The 20,398-nt window shown below is 34.9% G+C and overlaps 1 protein-coding gene across 15 annotated transcripts in view; it reads right to left on the minus strand.

Moving 5' to 3' along the window:
* Window positions 1–20,398, minus strand: part of DMD (dystrophin) — a 1,213,044-nt gene that overhangs the window by 761,986 nt on the left and 430,660 nt on the right. For 12 of the 15 annotated variants that reach the window (XM_062608089.1, XM_062608087.1, XM_062608095.1 and 9 more), the window contains exons 8-9: window positions 14,473–14,654; window positions 13,385–13,507 (exon numbers count right to left, since the gene is read on the minus strand). In XM_062608089.1, the coding sequence (XP_062464073.1) occupies window positions 13,385–13,507; window positions 14,473–14,654 (305 nt within the window). The remainder of the gene's footprint in view (window positions 1–13,384; window positions 13,508–14,472; window positions 14,655–20,398) is intronic. The other 3 variants (XM_062608092.1, XM_062608093.1, XM_062608108.1) reach the window with 1 other exon arrangement.

Below are 20,398 nucleotides of genomic sequence, written 5' to 3' on the forward strand. Positions count from 1 at the left end.
GAATTTAAAAACTATTTCATTCTACATACACAGTCAAGTAAGTCAGTGGTTCACATAAAGATTTTTTATTTAGCTTGTTTTCTTCAACACACCTGTACTTGGAAGAAATACCAAAGCATGTTTTGGTTAGTAGCTGCTTGACCCTTTTTTCCAGAAAATGTATCAAAACATACTGGTTTCATTAACTCTCTTGGGAAATTTTTCAGCCTATGTATATTTAAGGGTTTAATTATATTCAGGGTTTTGTTCTGACTATAACATGTATTGCTGTTTGAAGTATTACTGCTGACAAGACACACAGTACTTGCCTCTCAAAGGAAGGCACTTCCTATTCCAGCAATTAAGAATCATAGCTCCAAACAGTAATGTTACCTGATGTCGATGTATAAATCAGCTGACTGTGACTGGAACTACTTTTCACAATATACTTACAACAAAATTACTATTTCTTCCTATTGAAATGCCTCAACTTTTGCTTTTCTGATCCAAGAACAAGGCAGATTTTAATGGGACATATATTTCAGGTGCTGTCATGTCATGCAGTAGACTGAGGTCATTTGTTCTCTATGTAACACATATGAGTATTCTGCCCATACAGAAAAGGTGAAATTTTCAAAACAGGATAAATTTTCAGTAACTCAAACCATTCTATGACTCATACAAGGCCTTGTTCTCTCCCCTTGCAGTTATCAGTTAAAAATGTTGTAATTCCAAGTACTAATTCTATTATAACGTTACACTTCCACTATATTTTAGATATAGATATTAAATACAGATATATTTATGCCTTTTTTTCTTTACCTATAGATATAAATATTTTATGGATAAAGGAAAAAAGGCAGACTAACCTCTATTCTACCATCTTTAGCCAAAAGTAATAATCCTCTATTGCAGAGCACAACAAAAAACAGTCAACCACTTGCAGTGATGCTGACTAAATTTTGCTAGTGGAAAGTCTAAGAAGAATTCCTTGCTCTTCAGAATTTCTACATGTAAAGCAGTTTTATAGTTTTGTCCTTGATAGCCAATAAAGCTGATGATTATAAAATTCACAAATGCAACAGAACAACATCCTCTTTTTGCTTACAGTTCAGTCAATAGCTACTGTCTGGAACTTTTCTAAGTTGTGTCTTGGCTAGGGGAATTACAGCTTAATTAAAAAAGAATTAAAAAAGGTCACATGCTGCAGCCTCCCAGCAGTCTTTATAAGAAGTCTTACAATAATTACCATTGCAAACACATCATCAACTCAACACATCAGCAAATCAACACAAGAGTTTTGCTTAATTAAGGGAGAAATATGGTCCATGATATGATACTTACTAGAGCTACCACTACATTACCATGTTCCCCAAACAAACGAAATTCAGTAGTTTTAACATTAACCTGTTCAGGGAGATAAATGAAGGTTCATGAAATAATAATGCTGGCAACAGCAGCCATCCACATCTGCATATGCAGAATCCAAATGAAGGAAAAATAAATAGTAATTTGAAAGAAAAAATACTGTCTCTGTGCTGAAATACTCCTTGGAGAGAACTATTTGCTAAAGTTGAGCGATGAACTTCAATAAAAAAGCAGCAAAAATCAAAAAGAGGTCTAATTCACATATGTGATTATAATTAATGGTTGGAATAAAGGGATATCAGTTAACCAGTTAAATGCGTTGATGCACAGGAATAATATTCTTTGCTAGTAGAAAATTGTGCTGAGCTTGTGGCCCAGAAAGGACTGTGAGGAAAAAGTTACATATAAGATTATGAAGGAGCATAAATACAACAATATCCATGGCCAAAAAAAGTAATGAAAGACAAAAATCTCATTTAGTGTACAGAATGGAAAGCAACAAGGGTCTATTTAATATGTATTTTACAATTATTGTTCAGTGTGCAAACCTAAATCCTTGTCTCATTAAACTCTAAACCTTATTTTTACCATTTGTGTTGTTTTTTGGTGATTCCTCCCTTCTTCATTAGTCCAAAAACTTCAGCAGCGTTCACATATTCCCTCTATTTTACATATACTGGAATGAAAGACAAAATGTCCAATAATTCATGGTGACTGATTCATGGTGTATAACGCCTGATTTCTCAGGGTCCTATATAATAATTTAGTCCAAAGCATATCAACACAATTAAAGTCACAGTTGTAGCCAAGTGCTCAATGCTTCATTGATTTAGACCTCAACATCTCAAACACACTCAAACCCCAGGAATATCTCTGGACAACTATTTGCTCATAGTAAAACTGTAATTGAGGTAAAAAATATTCCTGAACAGTGCTCAACTATCACTGAACTGTTTTAGTATGGAATTATCTTTCTGCAATGCCCTGCAGAAAGATAACACCTTTATATATAACAACACCTTTCACAAAAGAGTTCAGCTGCAGTGCTGACCTATGGAAGAAGAGAGATACACAATAGGTTAGTAAAGCTGTGCAGAAGGCAGGAAAGAGAGAAAGGAAAAGATGCGTAGCAACAGTTGAATTGCACATCTCTCTCCTCACTCATAGAGTTGTAGGCAATTCAGGAAGACCTTGAGATACCCTCTCTCTGCCTACCTTCTACCTTCTGCAGCAAAAAAATCAGTGTCACAAAAGCAACAGCCTCCATTATCACACAGTCCAGACTTTTACAGTAGGCTCACCGAGTTCACTGAAGGATATAAGGATACCAATTCTGTAATTAAAAGCTTTATCATAATAGATCTTCATAAGACACTGAATTTACAATATTCCATGCAACCTGAAATCTACTGTTTCTCTACTTCTAGGCAGTTAATAATACCCATTTAACAGAGGGCAAGTCTATTTTCTTTGTGTGATTTCCATAGTTTTTTTTTTAATTATTATTTTTTCTTTTTAAAAAGTAAACGTCCATAAAAGGAATTCCATCCCTTGGCAGTACTATATAAAATGCACAGTTCAGTTTGGAAAATAGTCACTGTCAGTTAAAAAAAAAAAATGTACAAATTCTGAACTCCATCACTGACTCTGACATGACATTTTTGAGCCACCTACTTCAAACCATCTTTATTCCAGCTTTATTTATGTATCGTCACTTACCCTTCAAGTTAGACCCATTTTTCTTGGCAGCTGATTCTAGTTTCTAAGGTCTCATATGTGTCTGTTAACATTTAAGTATACCCTGAAAGTGCAAAAATTATGATTCTGCAGAGATTTATTGTTTGGTTAAACTGAATCCTTTTCTGAAATAACAATTATTCCCAGGCTAGTTTAAAATAACTTGAAGAACACAGAGATATGAGAGCTTTTCAAGAAATGGACAGTTATTTTATAATACAGACAAAACAGTTCATTGCTTCCTAATCTGGTCTTCAGAAACAGTGCTTTGTCTGAAGCTTTGAATTCAACAAGAGCCAAATACAACCAATCTACAATGTTTTCTCAAAAGCATTACATTTTCCTGAAGTTACAAAAATTTCTATCACTCTCTGAACTTGAAGCAGAAGAGTTACACAGTCTCATGAACTGGCAGTTATTACATGGCTGTGTGCAGTAGAGAGCATTCCTCAGGACAAAGTTAGCACACATGCTTTTTTGAAGCACCTTGTTATATGGCTACATGCTTATTTGCTTAATAAGAACAGAATTAAAAAAAAAAAGATGTAACTGAAAGCAACTCTAAGTAAAAAAATAAAAAGCAGAAAAGAAAAATAAAAAAAGAGGTAATTACAAGCTACACAGGTAAAAAGCAAATTAGAACCAGAAACTGATAAGGCATATAAAATCTCCAATAAGGAAGGAATGAAATTAAAACTTAACAGATGCTAGAAACATTTTGCATTCACTTTAGGCTAGGTTATTCTAACTGAAAAACAGTGACAAGTTTGAAGAAATGGATGGAAAAGGTAAAAATGTATACATAAAGGTTGATTTTTTAATTTTTTTTTTTTTTTAACTTGACTCTATCACTGTAAGGAGCTCTATCTCAAAAGAAGGAATAAACATTCTGAGTTTGATAGAGGCTCTACAACTGGCACAATACTGATTTAAACTGAATGTGTCAGGGTGATATAATACAAATTATGGAAACATTCTCATAGGTCATTGCTGTATCACATTTTTCTTATTTTATAGTTACAGAAGCAGGAAACTGTATCCAGCTGTCTGATCTTAAAAACTGAAGTAAAAAAAAAAATGAAATTAAGTAGCCAAAGAGCATTCAAATAGAATTAAAATTTCCAGGCTATTCTTTCAATCCTTTATTATAAACATACTAATATATTTCCAGTTGGTTTTACTTAATAAACTGCAACCTGTGAGCCATGTATGCAATGGACCCAGTCATTGCTGATTATGGGCCAGCAAAGTCAGCATGAAAAAAACCTGCTGTGCCTTAGAGTTTTTCAAATTACCACAAGCTTCTATGAAATGTGTAGGTGATAACAATTTATAAATCATGCAAATAGTTATTAAAAAGGTGAAGATATTTTGGGCAATTTTAATTAACAAATCTGATCAACTGCACTTTCTGTTGCTGAAGTTCTTCACAGAACAGATTATCTCTCAGTATATCTCACAAAAGATACCTATGCTGTAAGAAAGCTTCTGGTGGGAAAAGAAAATATCACTAATGAATGTCTAGAAAAATAGCTACAAGTAAAATTTAATTATTTATAGTAATTAATACAGCTCGTAATCACAAATTAAAACCCATTAAATTCCAAAAAAAAGAAACAATGCTGTCTTTCCATCCTCAGGACATAAATGAAAATTATTGCTGAATTTCAACACAGAAGTCACATTAAAATAAACAGGCTGTTTTAGGACACAGGTATGCATGCAATTCTGAAAATGAACAGATTTTCATGCCAGAGTACTACTTTCCATTAAATTTTGCTCCCTTAGATCAAAATCCAAATTACCACACACAGAAGTACAGGCGATCAAAAAGTCCTACGCCATAAAGACCAGAAGATAAAACAGTGCAACCACAAAATTTTACCAGCTTTCTTTGCATAACTGCAACCATATACATCTTAACTGACCTGTATTCTGAATTGCATTTGACTGTATATAATTTTTTTTTTGTGAGAGTTAAGAAGCAAAGGCAACTAATTAACAAGCATATTATGTAAAATTTAATCCAAGACATAGCCTCAAATACATTACAGCCATAATCTATACTGTTTTCTAAAGTAAGAAAAGGAAGATAATTTTTCAGCTTATTTTAATCATTACAGCCAGCTACCAATCTCACTATTATTTTAGACTACTAAGACACAATAGTTCCTTCCAAGATCTTCATTAAAAACCATCTAGTCTTCACTATAAGAATATTTATCTTTTTATATATTCACACAGTACAATTTCAAAATGCCTTCTAAAGCATCAATAGCAAGAGCAATTAGCTATAAAGAGACAGATCTATAATATGACTTATTTTCTTTTGTGAAATAAAGACTCTGGGACAAGAGCCCATTAGTGGACATACTAATTCGTTTCAGTGAAGTTGAGGTTGAGGTCTTGGAGATTTCAAAGTATTCAGCATTACACACTATTATAGTTGAAAGGCATTATTAAAAAAGCTGGTTTTGCAAAGTCATCTGAATCTTAAATAGTTAGATTTGCTTGAATAGGCTGAATGCCACATTCATGGCTCATCCTTATTACATTTGAAGTTTTCCTAAATATGTTTTAGCTTCTATTAAAGAGGTTCTCCTTCAACAGAAGCCACTTCAAAGGATAAATTTTCAATTCAAAATTAAAAGCTAACAAAAAAATTTATTGCAGAAGAGGTTCAAGCGATTTAATGGAAATGAGACAAAATAATAATCAATCATCTCACAACGGCTTTTCTCCTCTTCTGAATGCAGAGCCTCAGGTTTATAAATTGGGTAATAACAATGAAGATATTAGAAATATTTTCAGTAATAACAGGAACTACCAAGAAGTATTTTTGGACATACTGAAAATCATATAGAAACACTTTGCTAAATGTTTACAAAGACAAGTAACTGGATAAAAGAATAGGCTAAAAAAACACTGAGGACTTATAAAGACACCAGCTCCAGCTCAGGAAATTTCTGAGCCAAAAAAAATAAATCAGTGGAGGTTGACAATACACAGATACTTCAATACTTTTATTCAGCCATACGTTTTTTCCTGTTACTACATATCCATTATTGGTCACTGCTATTGGGAACAGAATACATGGCTGGGAGAAGTTTGCTCTGATTAATTTAAACTACTCTGTTGTCACACAGCCCTACTACAGAGGTTCTGAAATTCATGTGGAAGTGTATGAAAGCAGAATAAAGGAAAACATAAAGGAGGAAACTAAGAAATAAGTAAAAGAAATTATCTTCAACAAAAATAATTCCGCCTTTTTATAATTGAAATTGAATATCGTCACTGCTCCTTCCATTAGGAACTGTGGAGTAAAACATTGCATTGTGAATTCACATGCAAAAGCTAACATTTTAGGGTAATTGAAGCACCTTAGGAAGCCTTCAGATAATTTGTTTTGTCAGGGTTTTTTGCAGCTATGTATACTGCACATGCCATTTTTAAATTTTCAGCTTTTTTATTTTTAAATTTTAACAGCTTGTGACCTACAAGAGAAATATTAACCCATTATTGTTACTGCATACATAATGAATTCTTATTTATTCTCTTGCAGATATGAAATATACCCATTATTTTGAGATGATGAAACAGAAGCAACCTAAAAATAGCTAAATAAAATGTATTCTAAAGACCATTATTGTCTCATACACTTATGGTTGCAGTTCATATATAATTATACCTCACTTAACTGGCTAGAATATAAGACATGCTTCTTAAGCAAAGATGCAACTGCAGTGCAGTCATGTGTGGGGATGTGACCTGAATTTACATTCAGGTTCCATTCAGAAGGAATTTGCTTAATTAAAATCACTACTCAAATATAATTATTAATGAGGTGGGCATGAAAGCACACTTCAAGAACAGTGAGTTATGGGGTTCTAAATTCTCATTACAGAGACAATGTATAACTGATGTGTAGCTTGCGCAGCAGCTAAATTCTTTAACAGACACTGATATCTCAAAAAAAATCAGCTTAAAAAGTATATTATAAATCTACTGTTTTGTAGCCATATTCTTCTCTATATTTGCTCTTTGCCAACACTCCCTCTTTGTCTTCCACTTTTCCCCTTTCCACTTGAGATTGGCAAAAGGTAACTTCTTAGTTCTGGAATCAGAGCTGTTTATTTTTTTTTTTTTTTTTTAAGTTACATTCTCCTAGAAATAAATTAAATATTTTAATTCTTCAAATGAGTATCAGACTGCTGAAATGGAGACCACACATATTTTATCAGGTACTTTCACCTGACATTCCTTACGTGGCAGAAAATAATTACAGGCGAAATTTTCCCAAGCAGTATCATACTACGTCATATCTTAAAGAAATATACTCATATTTAATAAAACATCACAATACATGACTATAAACTCTAGGTATTAAATCACATATCCATTACAGTAGCCATCAAACATGTTCATAGAATGGGAACAAAACCAGAAACAAGACTGGACAATTAAAAGAAAATAAAATTGAGAAAATTAGGAGGCTGAATATACGTAAGTTGTTTAAAATTATTTTAAATTACATCAGTGAAGAAGAAAAATATTTTCTGAATTTAAAGGAAACAGGAGAGACAGGAAAAGACTGGAAATAACAAAACACAGCACAGCATAACAGAGAAAGCATTTACTTGGTGATATGGAGAAGATACAAGAGTGTTGTGATTAAGAATGTGAACAGGAATAAATGAGGTCAGCAAAATAACCAATATTTTTAAGACAACAAATGCTGGAAGAAAACTGAACGCGTTCTGAAAAGGAATTGATAATTACAAGTAGATTACCTTTTCAAAAGGTAATCATACTGAAAATTCCACAGTAACTTAAAGGGTCCAGAGTGGGAAAACCTGTGCAACCATGTAGTCATTTACTGTTCTCACACCTCAATACCTTTTAGAATGGACACAATGTGTCAGAATCTATGTTTCTTGATCCTATTGTTAATCCAAACTCAAGAAGTTACTCCTTGTAAACTAATACTGAGGAACATTGCATTTCCCCTAATGGTTTCTACAAATAGCACACACTTCTGCTAGCTTATTTTCTGTGCATGTAATTAATATCAGTCTTTTTTTTTTTTTATAAAATGCTGGTAGTAAAAAATATATGAAGTTGAATTATTCATATTGTCTGGTTAAAAAAAACAAAGCAAACTCTTTATAAATAATCAGTTCAACATTTGAAAATTGCAATATCAACTGGAAAAAAAAAAAAGTTTCATGAAATTATCATATATACTTCTGCCTATTGAAATGTGTGAATGCTCCATTCCTGGCAGTTTTCAAGGCCAGGTTGGACAGAGACTTGGGTTGACATGGTTTAGTGTGAAGTGCCCCTGCCCATGGCAGGGGGGTTGGAACTAGATGATCTTAAGGTTCTTCTCAACCCTAACTATTCTATGACTCTATGATTCTCACAAATCACTTTCGCTTTAAGGGACAGTGTTCATTTCTAATAAATAGTTATTTTCTACTTCTGCTTTCAAACTTTTATAGCAGTGACATGAGAAAATATTTTCTCAAGTTGAATTAAAAAATGCATGCCTCTTACTTCAGATAATTGAAACTAAATAGTTCCTGTTGATATCATGTACCACTAGCAAAACATCTTTGTACAATTTCCCAGGAAACTGAGTTGCATATAATAACACCACCTAAAAATTCTTCAAGTATTTCAGCCAGCAGAACAGTTCTGTCCAGCTAATCAGTGTAGAGGGACCACTGGTTCCGTATGAAAGATCCCAAAGCTCACATATTATAGAGTTCACTCTTACAAGTTAATAGCATTATGTGACCAACACTATACCATTGGAGTCAAATAAGAGAAAGGAAGAGGATAAATTAAATGCAACAAATATGCAAAGCCTACAAACATTTCAAAGTGTAGCCCTTATGCTTGAGTCTCTTTAGCGTACTTCTGCTTTGAAATTGCAAAAAGTATTTTGTCATTCAGTTCACTGGGACTACTTGAGATAGAAACTGTAGTACACTTTAAATGATCAAAATTACTTTCTTTGTGGTTGTGGGGTTTATTTTTTGGTTTTTGGTTTTGTTTTTTTAACTGTATAACCAGTATCTCTTTGTCCAGAACAGTAAAGAATCCACTTTAATTCTAACAAAAAACTAGGCATTCATAACCTTCTTTATATGTCTTAATGAATCAACAGAACAGTTGCACAATCAAAAAAGTAGCAATGAAAACTTAAATGAACTGGACAAAAAGCAGAAACATTTATGCACTTGTGATAGTGTAGCTTTTTTCTAGAGAAGAACTAAAATCATCATCTGATTAACTGGGCCACTGGATGGCTATCAGATGATAACAATTGCTTCTGGATTGGGCTGACTCAAAGGGTTTTGATGAGAAACTGAACATGAGCCAGCAGTGTGCACTCACAGCCCTGAAAGTGAACCATACCCTGGGCTGCATCAAAAGGAGCGTGACCAGCAGGTCAAAGGAGGTGATCCTGCCCCTCTACTCTCTTGTGAGACCTTGCTTGAAGTACTGTGGACAGTTCTGGTGTCCTCAACATAAAAAGGACATGGAACTGTTGGAACAAGTCCAGAGGAGAGCCACGAGGATGATCAGGGGGATGGAGAGCCTCCCATATGAAGACAGGCTGAGGAAGTTGGGGCTGTTCAGCCTGGAGAAGAGAAGGCTGTGTGAAGACCTCATAGCAGTCTTCCAGTACCTGAAGGGGGGCTATAGGGATGCTGGGAAGGGACTCTTCATTAGGAACTGTAGTGATAGGACAAGGGCTAACGTCTTAAACAGGGGAAATTTAGATTGGATATAAGGAGGAAGTTCTTTACTTGTAAGGGTGGTGAGGCATGGGAATGGGTTGCCCAAGGAAGCTGTGAATGCTCCATCCCTGGCCGTCTTTAAGACCAGGTTGGACAGAACCTTGGATGACATGGCTTAGTGTGAGGTGTCCCTGCCCTTGGCATTGGGGTTGGAACTTTATGATCTTAAGGTCCTTTCCAACCCTAACTGTTCTATGATTCTATGAAAGGGAAAGGCAGCAATTCCTATCTCCAGAGAAAAAAGACATACAAGAAAGCAACAGGAAGTTCCTGAGTTCTGGCAATGTACCACCAACTTTGATTTATCTCTCAGTTCCCTTCCCAGCCTTGAGAAAGGACAATCCTAATTAGTGGAATGCTACTAACTTGATTAAATGATCATCATAGAAAAGTTACAATGAAATGAAACATATTTAAATTAGCCATGTTTTATGCAACAAGACTCAACACGCTTACTCTGTAATGAAGATGCTATTATACTAGAGGGAAAAAAAAAAGCTCTTTTCCTTAGACTATATAAATAAAAGGTCAAAATTAATAATGAAAATGGTACTCTGTCCTTATGTGTATCACACCTCAACAATGAAATTCACTTGTTAATTGTACGAAATGTTAAGTGTATGGAACAAATAGCCAAGAGGCTATACCGAATAAAATACCATCTCAGCACAAACTGTGTAGAAGCATAGTACATACACAGGAAACATGCCACCTCTGCTATTAATCCCATAACAGACAGTCAATTTCTTGTTCCATCTTGTCCTCCCTTATCTCACTGATAGTCTTTGACTTGCATCTGAAGCTGCTGCCCTCTATACATGATGCCCTTCCTGACACAATCGGTATTTGCATGATGCTTATGAATGGGTTTGGGATATTTTTGTTTGGTTGTTTTTTCTTAGGTTGGGGTGTCATTTGTTCGTTTGTTTGTTTAATCAAAGGAAGGAATATCTTCAGAGTTTCTTACCTCTGCTCTCTCTGTCTCCACCTTCTCCCTTTTGTGTTTTAAGGTTTTTGCTTGTTTCTGACAACAATAGAATTCCTTTTTGGAACTCCTTTCTTTATGCTCCAGAAGAAAATGATCAGAATACAGTATGAAGACAAATCAATATTACATTTGTTATATTTGTGCAAACAGATTAACTTGAGATATGTTCTCCACTGAACAAAGCACACGAAAATCATTTCAAACTAACAGACAGAAGACCTTCTCTTAAAAAGAAAGGTAGAAAAACTTTATATACTCCTAGACCGGAGAAATATCAACCTTACATTAATGGGAGCTAGACTTTAAAGTTAAAAGATTCTCTTGAACAGTAACATATAAAACATGAACTTTATTTTTATGTCTTGTTCATGCTTGGGAGGTAAACATACTTTATTTTAATATATTTTCCAAATGACTTGCAAATCACTTTGCAGAAATCATTCTACAAGTGGTACTTTTTTCTTTTAATAACTTTGAACTTATAACACAATAAGCAAAATCCTGTTTTCTACCTTTTAAAAAATGCATATTTGTTTTTTAAATTTTGCTGCCTCAGTACATCATCCACAGTTTTTTGAAATTACTGGTTTTGCTCTAATGACATCACTGTCAGACAAATGAAATTTCCTTTTCCATTTTTAAGGATGTTTTACTCCATCAAAATATATGTATTATTTCTTTGCTACAGCTAAACATAGTTTGAATAAAACAAATGCTTCCTGCAGAGAGTGTGGCTAAATTCCAAACACCATATTGTTTCATAATTTTTTTTTATATTTTTGACGTTCTCATTTTTGTCATAGTATCTTGTGCTTTCAGGACTGGAACTTCTGAAGAAGGTTTGAACATCTAAAAAAGTGTTTGCTCCCCCCTGCCTCAATACAAATGTATTGCTCTTTTAAAAGGTATCCTTCCTACTTCTCTCCTTAGCTCACTGTTTACCTTAGACTAACACACCCATATTAATGTCATTGCTTAGAACATTTCTGAATCTCAGAAAATGACAAAGCAAAATTCCTTAATGCTATTGTGTATACAGACAGAGAAATGCCTTTGCTGTTTAGAATGAACATGGAAAATCTATGAATGCCTTCCTTTGCATACTTCCAGTACATGCATGCACAACAAAACCACAAAGTACATGTGGCAGTATCTTAGAGTAAGAGCATTCTACACAAGCATTACAATATAGTTTCTATTGAATCAAAATCACTGGGGGAAAGAAAGAAATCATCGCTTTAATGATCAGTAGAGATAAGCAATCTGGCCTTTTCAAAGGTCACTACTTCAGATAAACATACAGACCCACCTGCCATACAAATGTGAACTAACAAACAGTTCACAGAATTTCCTACAGACCCTGAAAACATAAAGCTATGGTATATCACAACTCTTCATTCTTCTCAATTATCAGTATAGTATTTAAGTTACTATAGTAACTAATTTTCAGTATAGTATCAGTATAGTCAATTATACCAGTTTTAAAATACCTTGTTTAAAAGCTGCATTAATCATCAGCGCAACACATTGGATGTTAGGATAAAGCAGCAGGGCTCATGCTTATGTGCACAGGATTTGTTTCCTGGAGTATTTAAATGAAGTGATTATTTGGGAAAATACCAGTCAGTTGAAGAGTAGATTTGGAAACATACTGTTGAGGTGCAGTTTTGCAATAAATTTTTAGAGGTTAGACAGAATTAACAAACAAACCCATACTGTAATGCCAAATACATGCAGATGCCTTTTCCCCAAAGTAACGAAAGGAAAGCCTGTTGCGTTACACAATATGACCTTTGGCTCTCACACTTGTCAGAAATTATAAAAATCTGACTACTGAAATGCTCATTATAAGGATTGCTTGAAACAGGTTTTATTAAACAATCACAGCTATTTAAAGGTCAAAAAAAACAAACACAAAACCCTAACCTGAATGTTGGCATGATGCTATTTGTGATAAAATGACCAGCTGTTAAAAGCTAATAATCCAGGTCATATACAGAATATTCATTTTATTGTTTCCTTTCCCTTCTTTCTAACTACAGTAACCTTCTGACAAATGTCAGCACTTATTTTCTTTAACAGATACGAGGGTTAGGAAAAGCAAGAGAAAACCAATGGTTCCTGGTTTTCTGTACTCAAACCCAAGACAGAAATATAGTAATTGGATGCCAAATATAGCTTGTGTTTGGTTTGTTCATCTAATAGTAATTTAAGACAATACTTGTGCTATTTAGAAAAAAAAAAACCAAAACCAAGACTTAACGAGCAGTTTATGATTCTAAACCAGCCATGTCTGAATGTTATTCACCCCTAACAATCAGCATAACACCTATTGCCAGCCATGCTGAAACATACAGCAAAAAGTAGCCGCTTGACAGATGCTAATGAAAAACAAAAACCAAACTGAAAAAGATCAAGATCAGATATAAGCAAAATGTACAAACATTTTCACTCCAAGCAAAAGTTTAATAAGGCTTTAAAAGAAATGACAGTATTGACAGACCTGTGGAGGAATCTGCCTCCTTTTTTGGTCTGGGGATGTGACATACACAGCTTGTGTATATGCGTAACTTTTGAACCATGGTTTAGGAGAAGGTGCAGGTCTCTGGGGTATACTGACTGTGATCTATAAAGAATAAATTAGAGGTGGAAAGAACAAATATATGGATAGGAGCAGGGGTTATAGGAGTAAAACAATGAATTTAAGTGTAACTGAAATAAAAGTAGGAGGAAGGTCATCACCAGTTATATTTTTCGACTGTGCTGGTATTCAGCAGTCAAGATTGGGATGGTATTAAGAAAAATTCTCATTTAATCTGACCTCCTCTCCAAAAGTAAAAAACTATCAGGACTCAATACTAGCAGAATACCAATGTAAATCAAAGGTTCTTTATAATTTACAAGCAAAGACTCAGAAGACAAACAATCTTGTAGCACATCCTAAATAAAAGAGCCAGCACTCATCTGCTCAGTAATCTAAGAGAATGAGCATACCAAAAGCAAGATACAGATTAAGTTCAGACAAGCACACTAGGCCTAAAATCCACTAAACAATTCAGCAGACACTGTCTGATTTCAGTCAAAACCATAACTGACATAGCAAATATAAATTAATTCCAATATTACATGAACTTTTTGAGAGGTCATCTGGTGGTCTTAAAATACAAGTCAGTGTAAACAAAACGCTAAAAAAGTAAAAAAAGTTTCATGAATATGGAGAAACATCAGCTACTATTCTCTCAGAAAGGTTAAAATGTTGTTTAAATGTAAATCCTGTTTCTGTGTTCTTCCTTGTGCTCTTTCACAATCAAAACACCCACTGCTGTAAAACAGAAGAGCAAAGCACTTATTTGCTGAATACTTAGGTTTAAAACAGCCCCATGCAAGGTGAAAAGCAGTACAGAAGCACAGTTCATGAAGACAAGTACGTTTGACTTGCCTCTGATGGAGACTTCGTCCATTATGTGCTTGATTTTTTTGCCTTCCATTGGACAAATCCTGGACACCATCTAACATCAAACTTATGGGGTAGGTAAGGGAAACAACCACCTTAGAGAAGCAAGATGAAAGCAGAAAAGTGAAACAACTCACTTCTTGTGAAAAAAGCTGTTGATGATGTACTTGTATGTGCTCTTCTGTAGTGACCCTTGAGTGTCGTGGCAACATCTCCACCTCCCTGATGGCTTCCATAGTCACTTGCTGGGGCAGAACTTGGAACAGAGAAGTCACGTACATAAACACAGACTTCTTATCTGGACAGGCAGTTGCAACATCTGGAAGGCAAATTAACGTATCATTTCAGTTTCCACATTAGACATGAGAAATAGCCAATCACCATAATGGAAAGCTGATATATTAATGAGCAATCTATTGCCCACATGAATTCTCTAGAGACTAATTAGAACCTTAAAATCAGTTCCAAACTTACACACTAAACTTGCATACCAATGAGAAGAAGCCAAAGTTTAAAAAAGTAACTTATCTCATTGAACATGAGCTTTCCATCTCTAGTTCTTCAGTCAAAATGCACATAGTATATAATTTGACACTGTGATCCTCATGAAGCAGGACTAGACATAGGAAAAGATGTATTTTCCCATGCTATATGAATACTGCAGGTATAAAATACAAACAAGCTCATTTGCAAAGTCATGCCTTGTAAGTTCTCCTCACATCATTTAATCATTTGAAGTGAAAATGATGAGCAGGGTGAGGATTTATAGGTTTTTGGTTTGGGTTTTTTTTTTTAGCAAATGTGTTCCTACAAAACAAGTACCGAGGCCAACCTCTAATATGGCTACATAGCTTTTATAGTCTACTTAGGCTCATATTCTTCATGAAGTCTATGGAACGTTTAAAGAATATGGCATTCACAGACATTACATAATAGAAAAATAACCCAAACTGCAATATCTCTATGGACTTTAGCAGCAAGTACAAGAAACTCTGGGCGAACACAAAGATAATTTGAGGTTTTACACATCGCCATGGTATACGTCAGCAGGAAAAGTGATTTATCTGACTCAACATTTGAAATCAGTAACAATTTGTAAAAATGTAATGCTGTTTGGCAGCTCTTTGAGGTAGTTACTTTGTTGTTTCCCATTGATGTTTACCTCCTACTCAGTCTAGAGAATCAAGATGTAGAAAGACTGTTGTAAAAGATTTTTAACTCCCTGTTTTAATATGACTGCTGACAGAAAGCCAAGAGCTATGAGATTTTACTAGCTCAAAATCAACCAATAATGCTACTTTCAGATGGCATTTCATCCTCACTTCCTATGCAGAATATATAAAGGAAGAAAGCACCTTATGTCTTATGTTAAAAGCTTCATATGTATTTCAAAATCAAGAAAAGCCATCCTATCAATATTTTTGATTTGGCTTTCTGACCTACCTCCATACTTTTACTTGATATATTATTAAAGAGAATTGAAGGTTCAGTTCTACTTAGAGCAGGTTGGAAAAATGGCGCATTCTCTCCAGCATCAGTACCTCTGTAAGATTTCTTGTCTCAGTGGTCACAGTACACAGAACATCCTCATTTAAGAAGAAGGAAAAAAAAAAACAAAAAAAAAAACCAAACAAAAAAACACACCACCATTTGACTTTTCCGAATCAAGTCACACTACCACCCTCTGTCTCCCTAAGCTTCACTTCTGTGATAGAATTTAGTCCAGTAAGTATTTTGCTATCACCATCTTCTTGTATTCTCTTTCATATTTTGACACCATTTTGTTGTATTCAGTGTCCACTAGTAACTGATGCTCACAAGAATAGCCATGCCTTTTTGTAAGAAAGAATACATACTGAAGGAACAAACACCAGTGCCAGCTGTGATTTTTCCTTTTGTTGTTCATTATTTTCCTTTTCAAAATGTTCTGGTAAACAAATAGGCAACACAAATATCTCGCATAACAAATAAAGCAAGTACCTTGCAAATAATACACATGCCAAAAACTGTTTACCCATCCTATCTGACAAATAAAAAGTACATAAACAGCTATCAGAACCCACTGGCAAACAGGAAGAGATTTAAGTAATTAATCACAACAAATAGCTAAACAACCATTGTTGCAAAGCCTGGAATATCAGTCTGCCTCTCAAAATTCCTTTTTGCAGGCTCTTGAAGTATGAGAGCAGAAATTACTTCTGCTCTGCTGGCCTATGCCTTTGCCTTCATAATGTTTTCCTTTTTAATCCTAATCTATTTTCTTTACCACTTGTTAAGACTAATGGACATTTGAAGCTCTAGTAGTTAGGCATGAATAAATTTAAATTTAAGCACTTGCTTGCAAGGAAGTTCACTAATGCCTTGGAAATATGTCTGTTTTCATCTCTGGGGGCAAAATATCTTTCAAGCAAACCTAAACCTTCTAAAAACTAATCTCCAATTCTCAGAAAATACAGAAGATTTTTAAGAAATTTAAGTCAACGTATGTATACTATTCCATTAGTCAAATACTGGTTTTAAGAGAAAAGGTAAAACCAGAAGAAATACCCAGGATTTTTTGTTGGTGTTTTTTTTCGTTTTGTTTTTTTTTTTTTTTTTTTAAACAAGGTATCTTCTTCAAAATCAGCTCAGAATATTATTATCAAATATTCTGGATATTTAATCAAGCATCCAGCTTGACCATCCAGTACAGGATTAAAAAGAATACGTAAGAATAAAACCAAATTAGACTAAAAGTCAAAAGAGAGCTTTAAATTGGAAGCATTATAACATTAGCACACATTGTATTATTAACATGTTCATCAGTCAAGAATCTGAAATATTTTGGAGAGCTATGAAAACCATTCCAGCTCTTTAAAAAGATACAGTTATACGAAATCATTGGAAAAGTTTCCAGCATAAATTTTCCAGCCACAGAGAATGTATTGTGTTTGCGCTGCAAGGGTTTTTTTTGTTGTTTTGGGATTTTGTTTTGGGGGGATAGGGGAAGGGGAGTAAGGGGTGGGGAAGAGAGGTTAAAGGGGTGGCTTCTCTGAGAAATTGCCGGAAGCTTCCCCGATGCCTGAACAAGCCAATGCAGCTGGCTCTAAGATGGACCCACCAGTGGCCAAAGCCAAACCCACGCCCATCAGCGATAGGTGGCAGCACCTCTGCAATAACACCTTTAAGAAGAGGGAGAAGAAAACTGCTGGAGAGAGGAGTGAGAATATGTGAGAGCATCAACTCTGCAGACACCAAGGTCAGTGAAGAAGCAGGGGGAGGAGGTGCTCCAGGCATTGGAGCAGAGATTCCCCTGCAGCCCATGATGCAGACCTGCAGCCCATGGAGGATTCATGCTGGAGTAGCAGGATGCCCGAAAGAGGCTGTGATCCTGTGGAAAGCCCGCACTGGAGCAGGCTCCTTGCAGGACCTGTGGTCATATGGAGAGGAGAAGCCCATGCTGGAGCAGGTTTGCTGCAGGACTTGTGACTCTGTGGGGGACCCACACTGGAGCAGTCTGTTCCTGAAGGATGCACCCTGTGGAAAGAACCCACGCTGGAACAGTTCATGAACTGCAGCCCATGCGAAGGACTCGTGTTGAAGTTCATGAAAGACTGCCTCCTGTAGGAGGGACCCCACAAGGCAGCAGGTGAAGAGTGTGAGGAGTCCTCTCCTGAGGAGGAAGGAGCAGAAGAGACAATGTGTGATGAAATGACCACAACCCCCACTCCCCATCCTCCTGCACTGCCAGAGGGGGAGGAGGTGAAGATAATCCAGATCTAGAATTTGATAATGATTTTAAGGTACAATAACATCCTCTTTGGGTAGGGACATAGCTACTTGGTAACAAGCTCCAAAAAAGCAGGAAGAATCTGGTTTCACCACAGAACTTTTAAAACTATTAAATAATCACCAATCCACCCCTGTTTATGTACTGCTGCATTCATGCAAATGTTACTTCCAATTTTCAAATACATGTGTACTTATATATAGCCATTCCTATTTATTAATATTTTGCTTTGTCAAAGCTTTGGCCAAATAACAGTTCTGACAGTGTTTGTGCTGATTCTACTCGCTCTTTGTATCAAACTGGTAGTAAAGTAACTTTGTAAGAAGAAAGCTTAAATGCCTGCCACATTCCCAGAAAGATTATATTACTGTACATAAATTGCTGATGTGGTTTCTTTACATTGAGAGACAAATTCTAAAAGGTACCTCACCTTGTACAGTGCTGAGAAGCAAGATAAGACTTGAGCTCTAAAAATACAAGAAATTCTTTGTCCTCATAAGAAATAGGTACGATTTTCAGATACGAAGCAGAAAACACAGAAAATTGTTACTTTTAAATCCTATACATCACCTAATACTTTTGGCTTCCATGCTGACAGTAATAATAATAATAAAAAAAAAAATCCCAGTATTATAGTATTACTTGCTTCTGTCCCATATAAGATTTTTTAAAACGGTACTAACCCCCATTGCCCTCCATTCCATAACACTGAAGGAAATTCTCAAAATTGATTTGAATTTTCAGAGATTACATAGGTTTGGGTGTTTTTTTCCCCTGATACATAGAGGCTGTTGTTTTTTATTCTATCAAAGATATTTTTCATTTTAAGGCTTATTAATGATAGTAACAGAACATAACTTTTATTAGAATTTCTGACAAAAATAAATAAATTCGCTACTGCCATCTACAGATACAGCTGTTCACAAAGAACTGAAAAGGTGCATGGCAAATAAGCTAACTGCAAAAGCTCTCAGGCTGATGAGAAAAGACAGATTCTAACTGATACATAAAAGATTAGTTTCTACAATGTAAACTCATTACAGAAGGGATTTCACTGCTTGTATAGAACTCCCACTGTGGCACCAACCTCAACTGCAGTTTAAGATGAGGGCAAAGTAAAAGTATAAAAAAAGTGAGAGATAACTTACATGTTATTTTTATTTATTTATATAACCTTTTCACCTCAAAACCAAGGGTGAACTTGTCAAATCATGTTCTAATACCTGTGATAATCTGCCTGACAAGGGTCACTAAAACCCTCTGAATTAGCTTCCATAAAATCTGATAATGTTTTGATTTGGCTGTACCTAAATCTGAAATTTCAACTGTATGAGACTGTTTTAAATAGCAAGAAAAGCAAGTACAATTTAATTCCCAGATGGATTCATTAGAGTTGGCCCAGCACAGGTAAAGGGATCTTCAAAACATTACCCCCAAAACTGTTTTGTTTTCTTTTTTGTTTAAAAAAAAAAAAAGAAAAAAGAAAGAAGGGAAAAAAAAATAAAAGAAAAAGGGGAAAAAATTATAAACTTAGCAATTTGTACTTCAAATGGATAGGTTTGGTTGCTTACTAACAAGACTATTTGTAGACAGTAAGCTATGAGAGAATCAAAAGGCCTACCTTAGATTTGCTGCAACTAGTAACTTCCTTATTTCCTGATTGAGAAAACATGAGACTAAATATAGTTTGTTTTTATTTGTATACCAAGACACAAATAAACTGTTTTTCTTAAATGTATAAAAAATCAACTAGCACCTGGTCCCAAAACCATATTGTTCTGCAATCCATGTTTAGATTAAGACTGTATTAATGGTAATGATAATAGCAGGAACAAAAGAAGTGGTAATGGTTTACTCTACTGACACTCACTGCTTGCTGCCAGTGACCTCAAAGCAATAAAAACTCTGCAGTCTCTTAAAGGTCAGCTAGTAGCTACAGTGTCTGCTCTGCAGTTACTCACCATTGTTGCTTTTGTAACTTGCTTTGTAACTTGCAATTATTTTCTTCCCTGGTTTTGTACTTCAAAATTTGATGTTAAATTCAAAATGAAAGAAATGTTTAGAAGAATCTCAAGGAATAATGCTGGAGTTGCAGAAAGACAAAAACTGAATCATTTATGAAACACAGCATACCTGTAAATATTGAAATCTGGAAACTTAAACTGACAATTCTTTAACAAAACTAAAGAGCAGACAGCTGCTGTCCTTTTTCTGAAATAATTTCCTTAATATACTTTCCAACTGATGGGGAAAACATTTAATTAAACAGAAATCTATGTGTCTGTAGTCTCTTG

Source organism: Pezoporus occidentalis, unplaced genomic scaffold, assembly GCF_034315485.1.
Source record: "Pezoporus occidentalis ecotype Australia unplaced genomic scaffold, CSIRO_AGI_Poc_V1 ctg129, whole genome shotgun sequence".
In the NCBI taxonomy this organism is placed as follows: domain Eukaryota; kingdom Metazoa; phylum Chordata; class Aves; order Psittaciformes; family Psittacidae; genus Pezoporus; species Pezoporus occidentalis.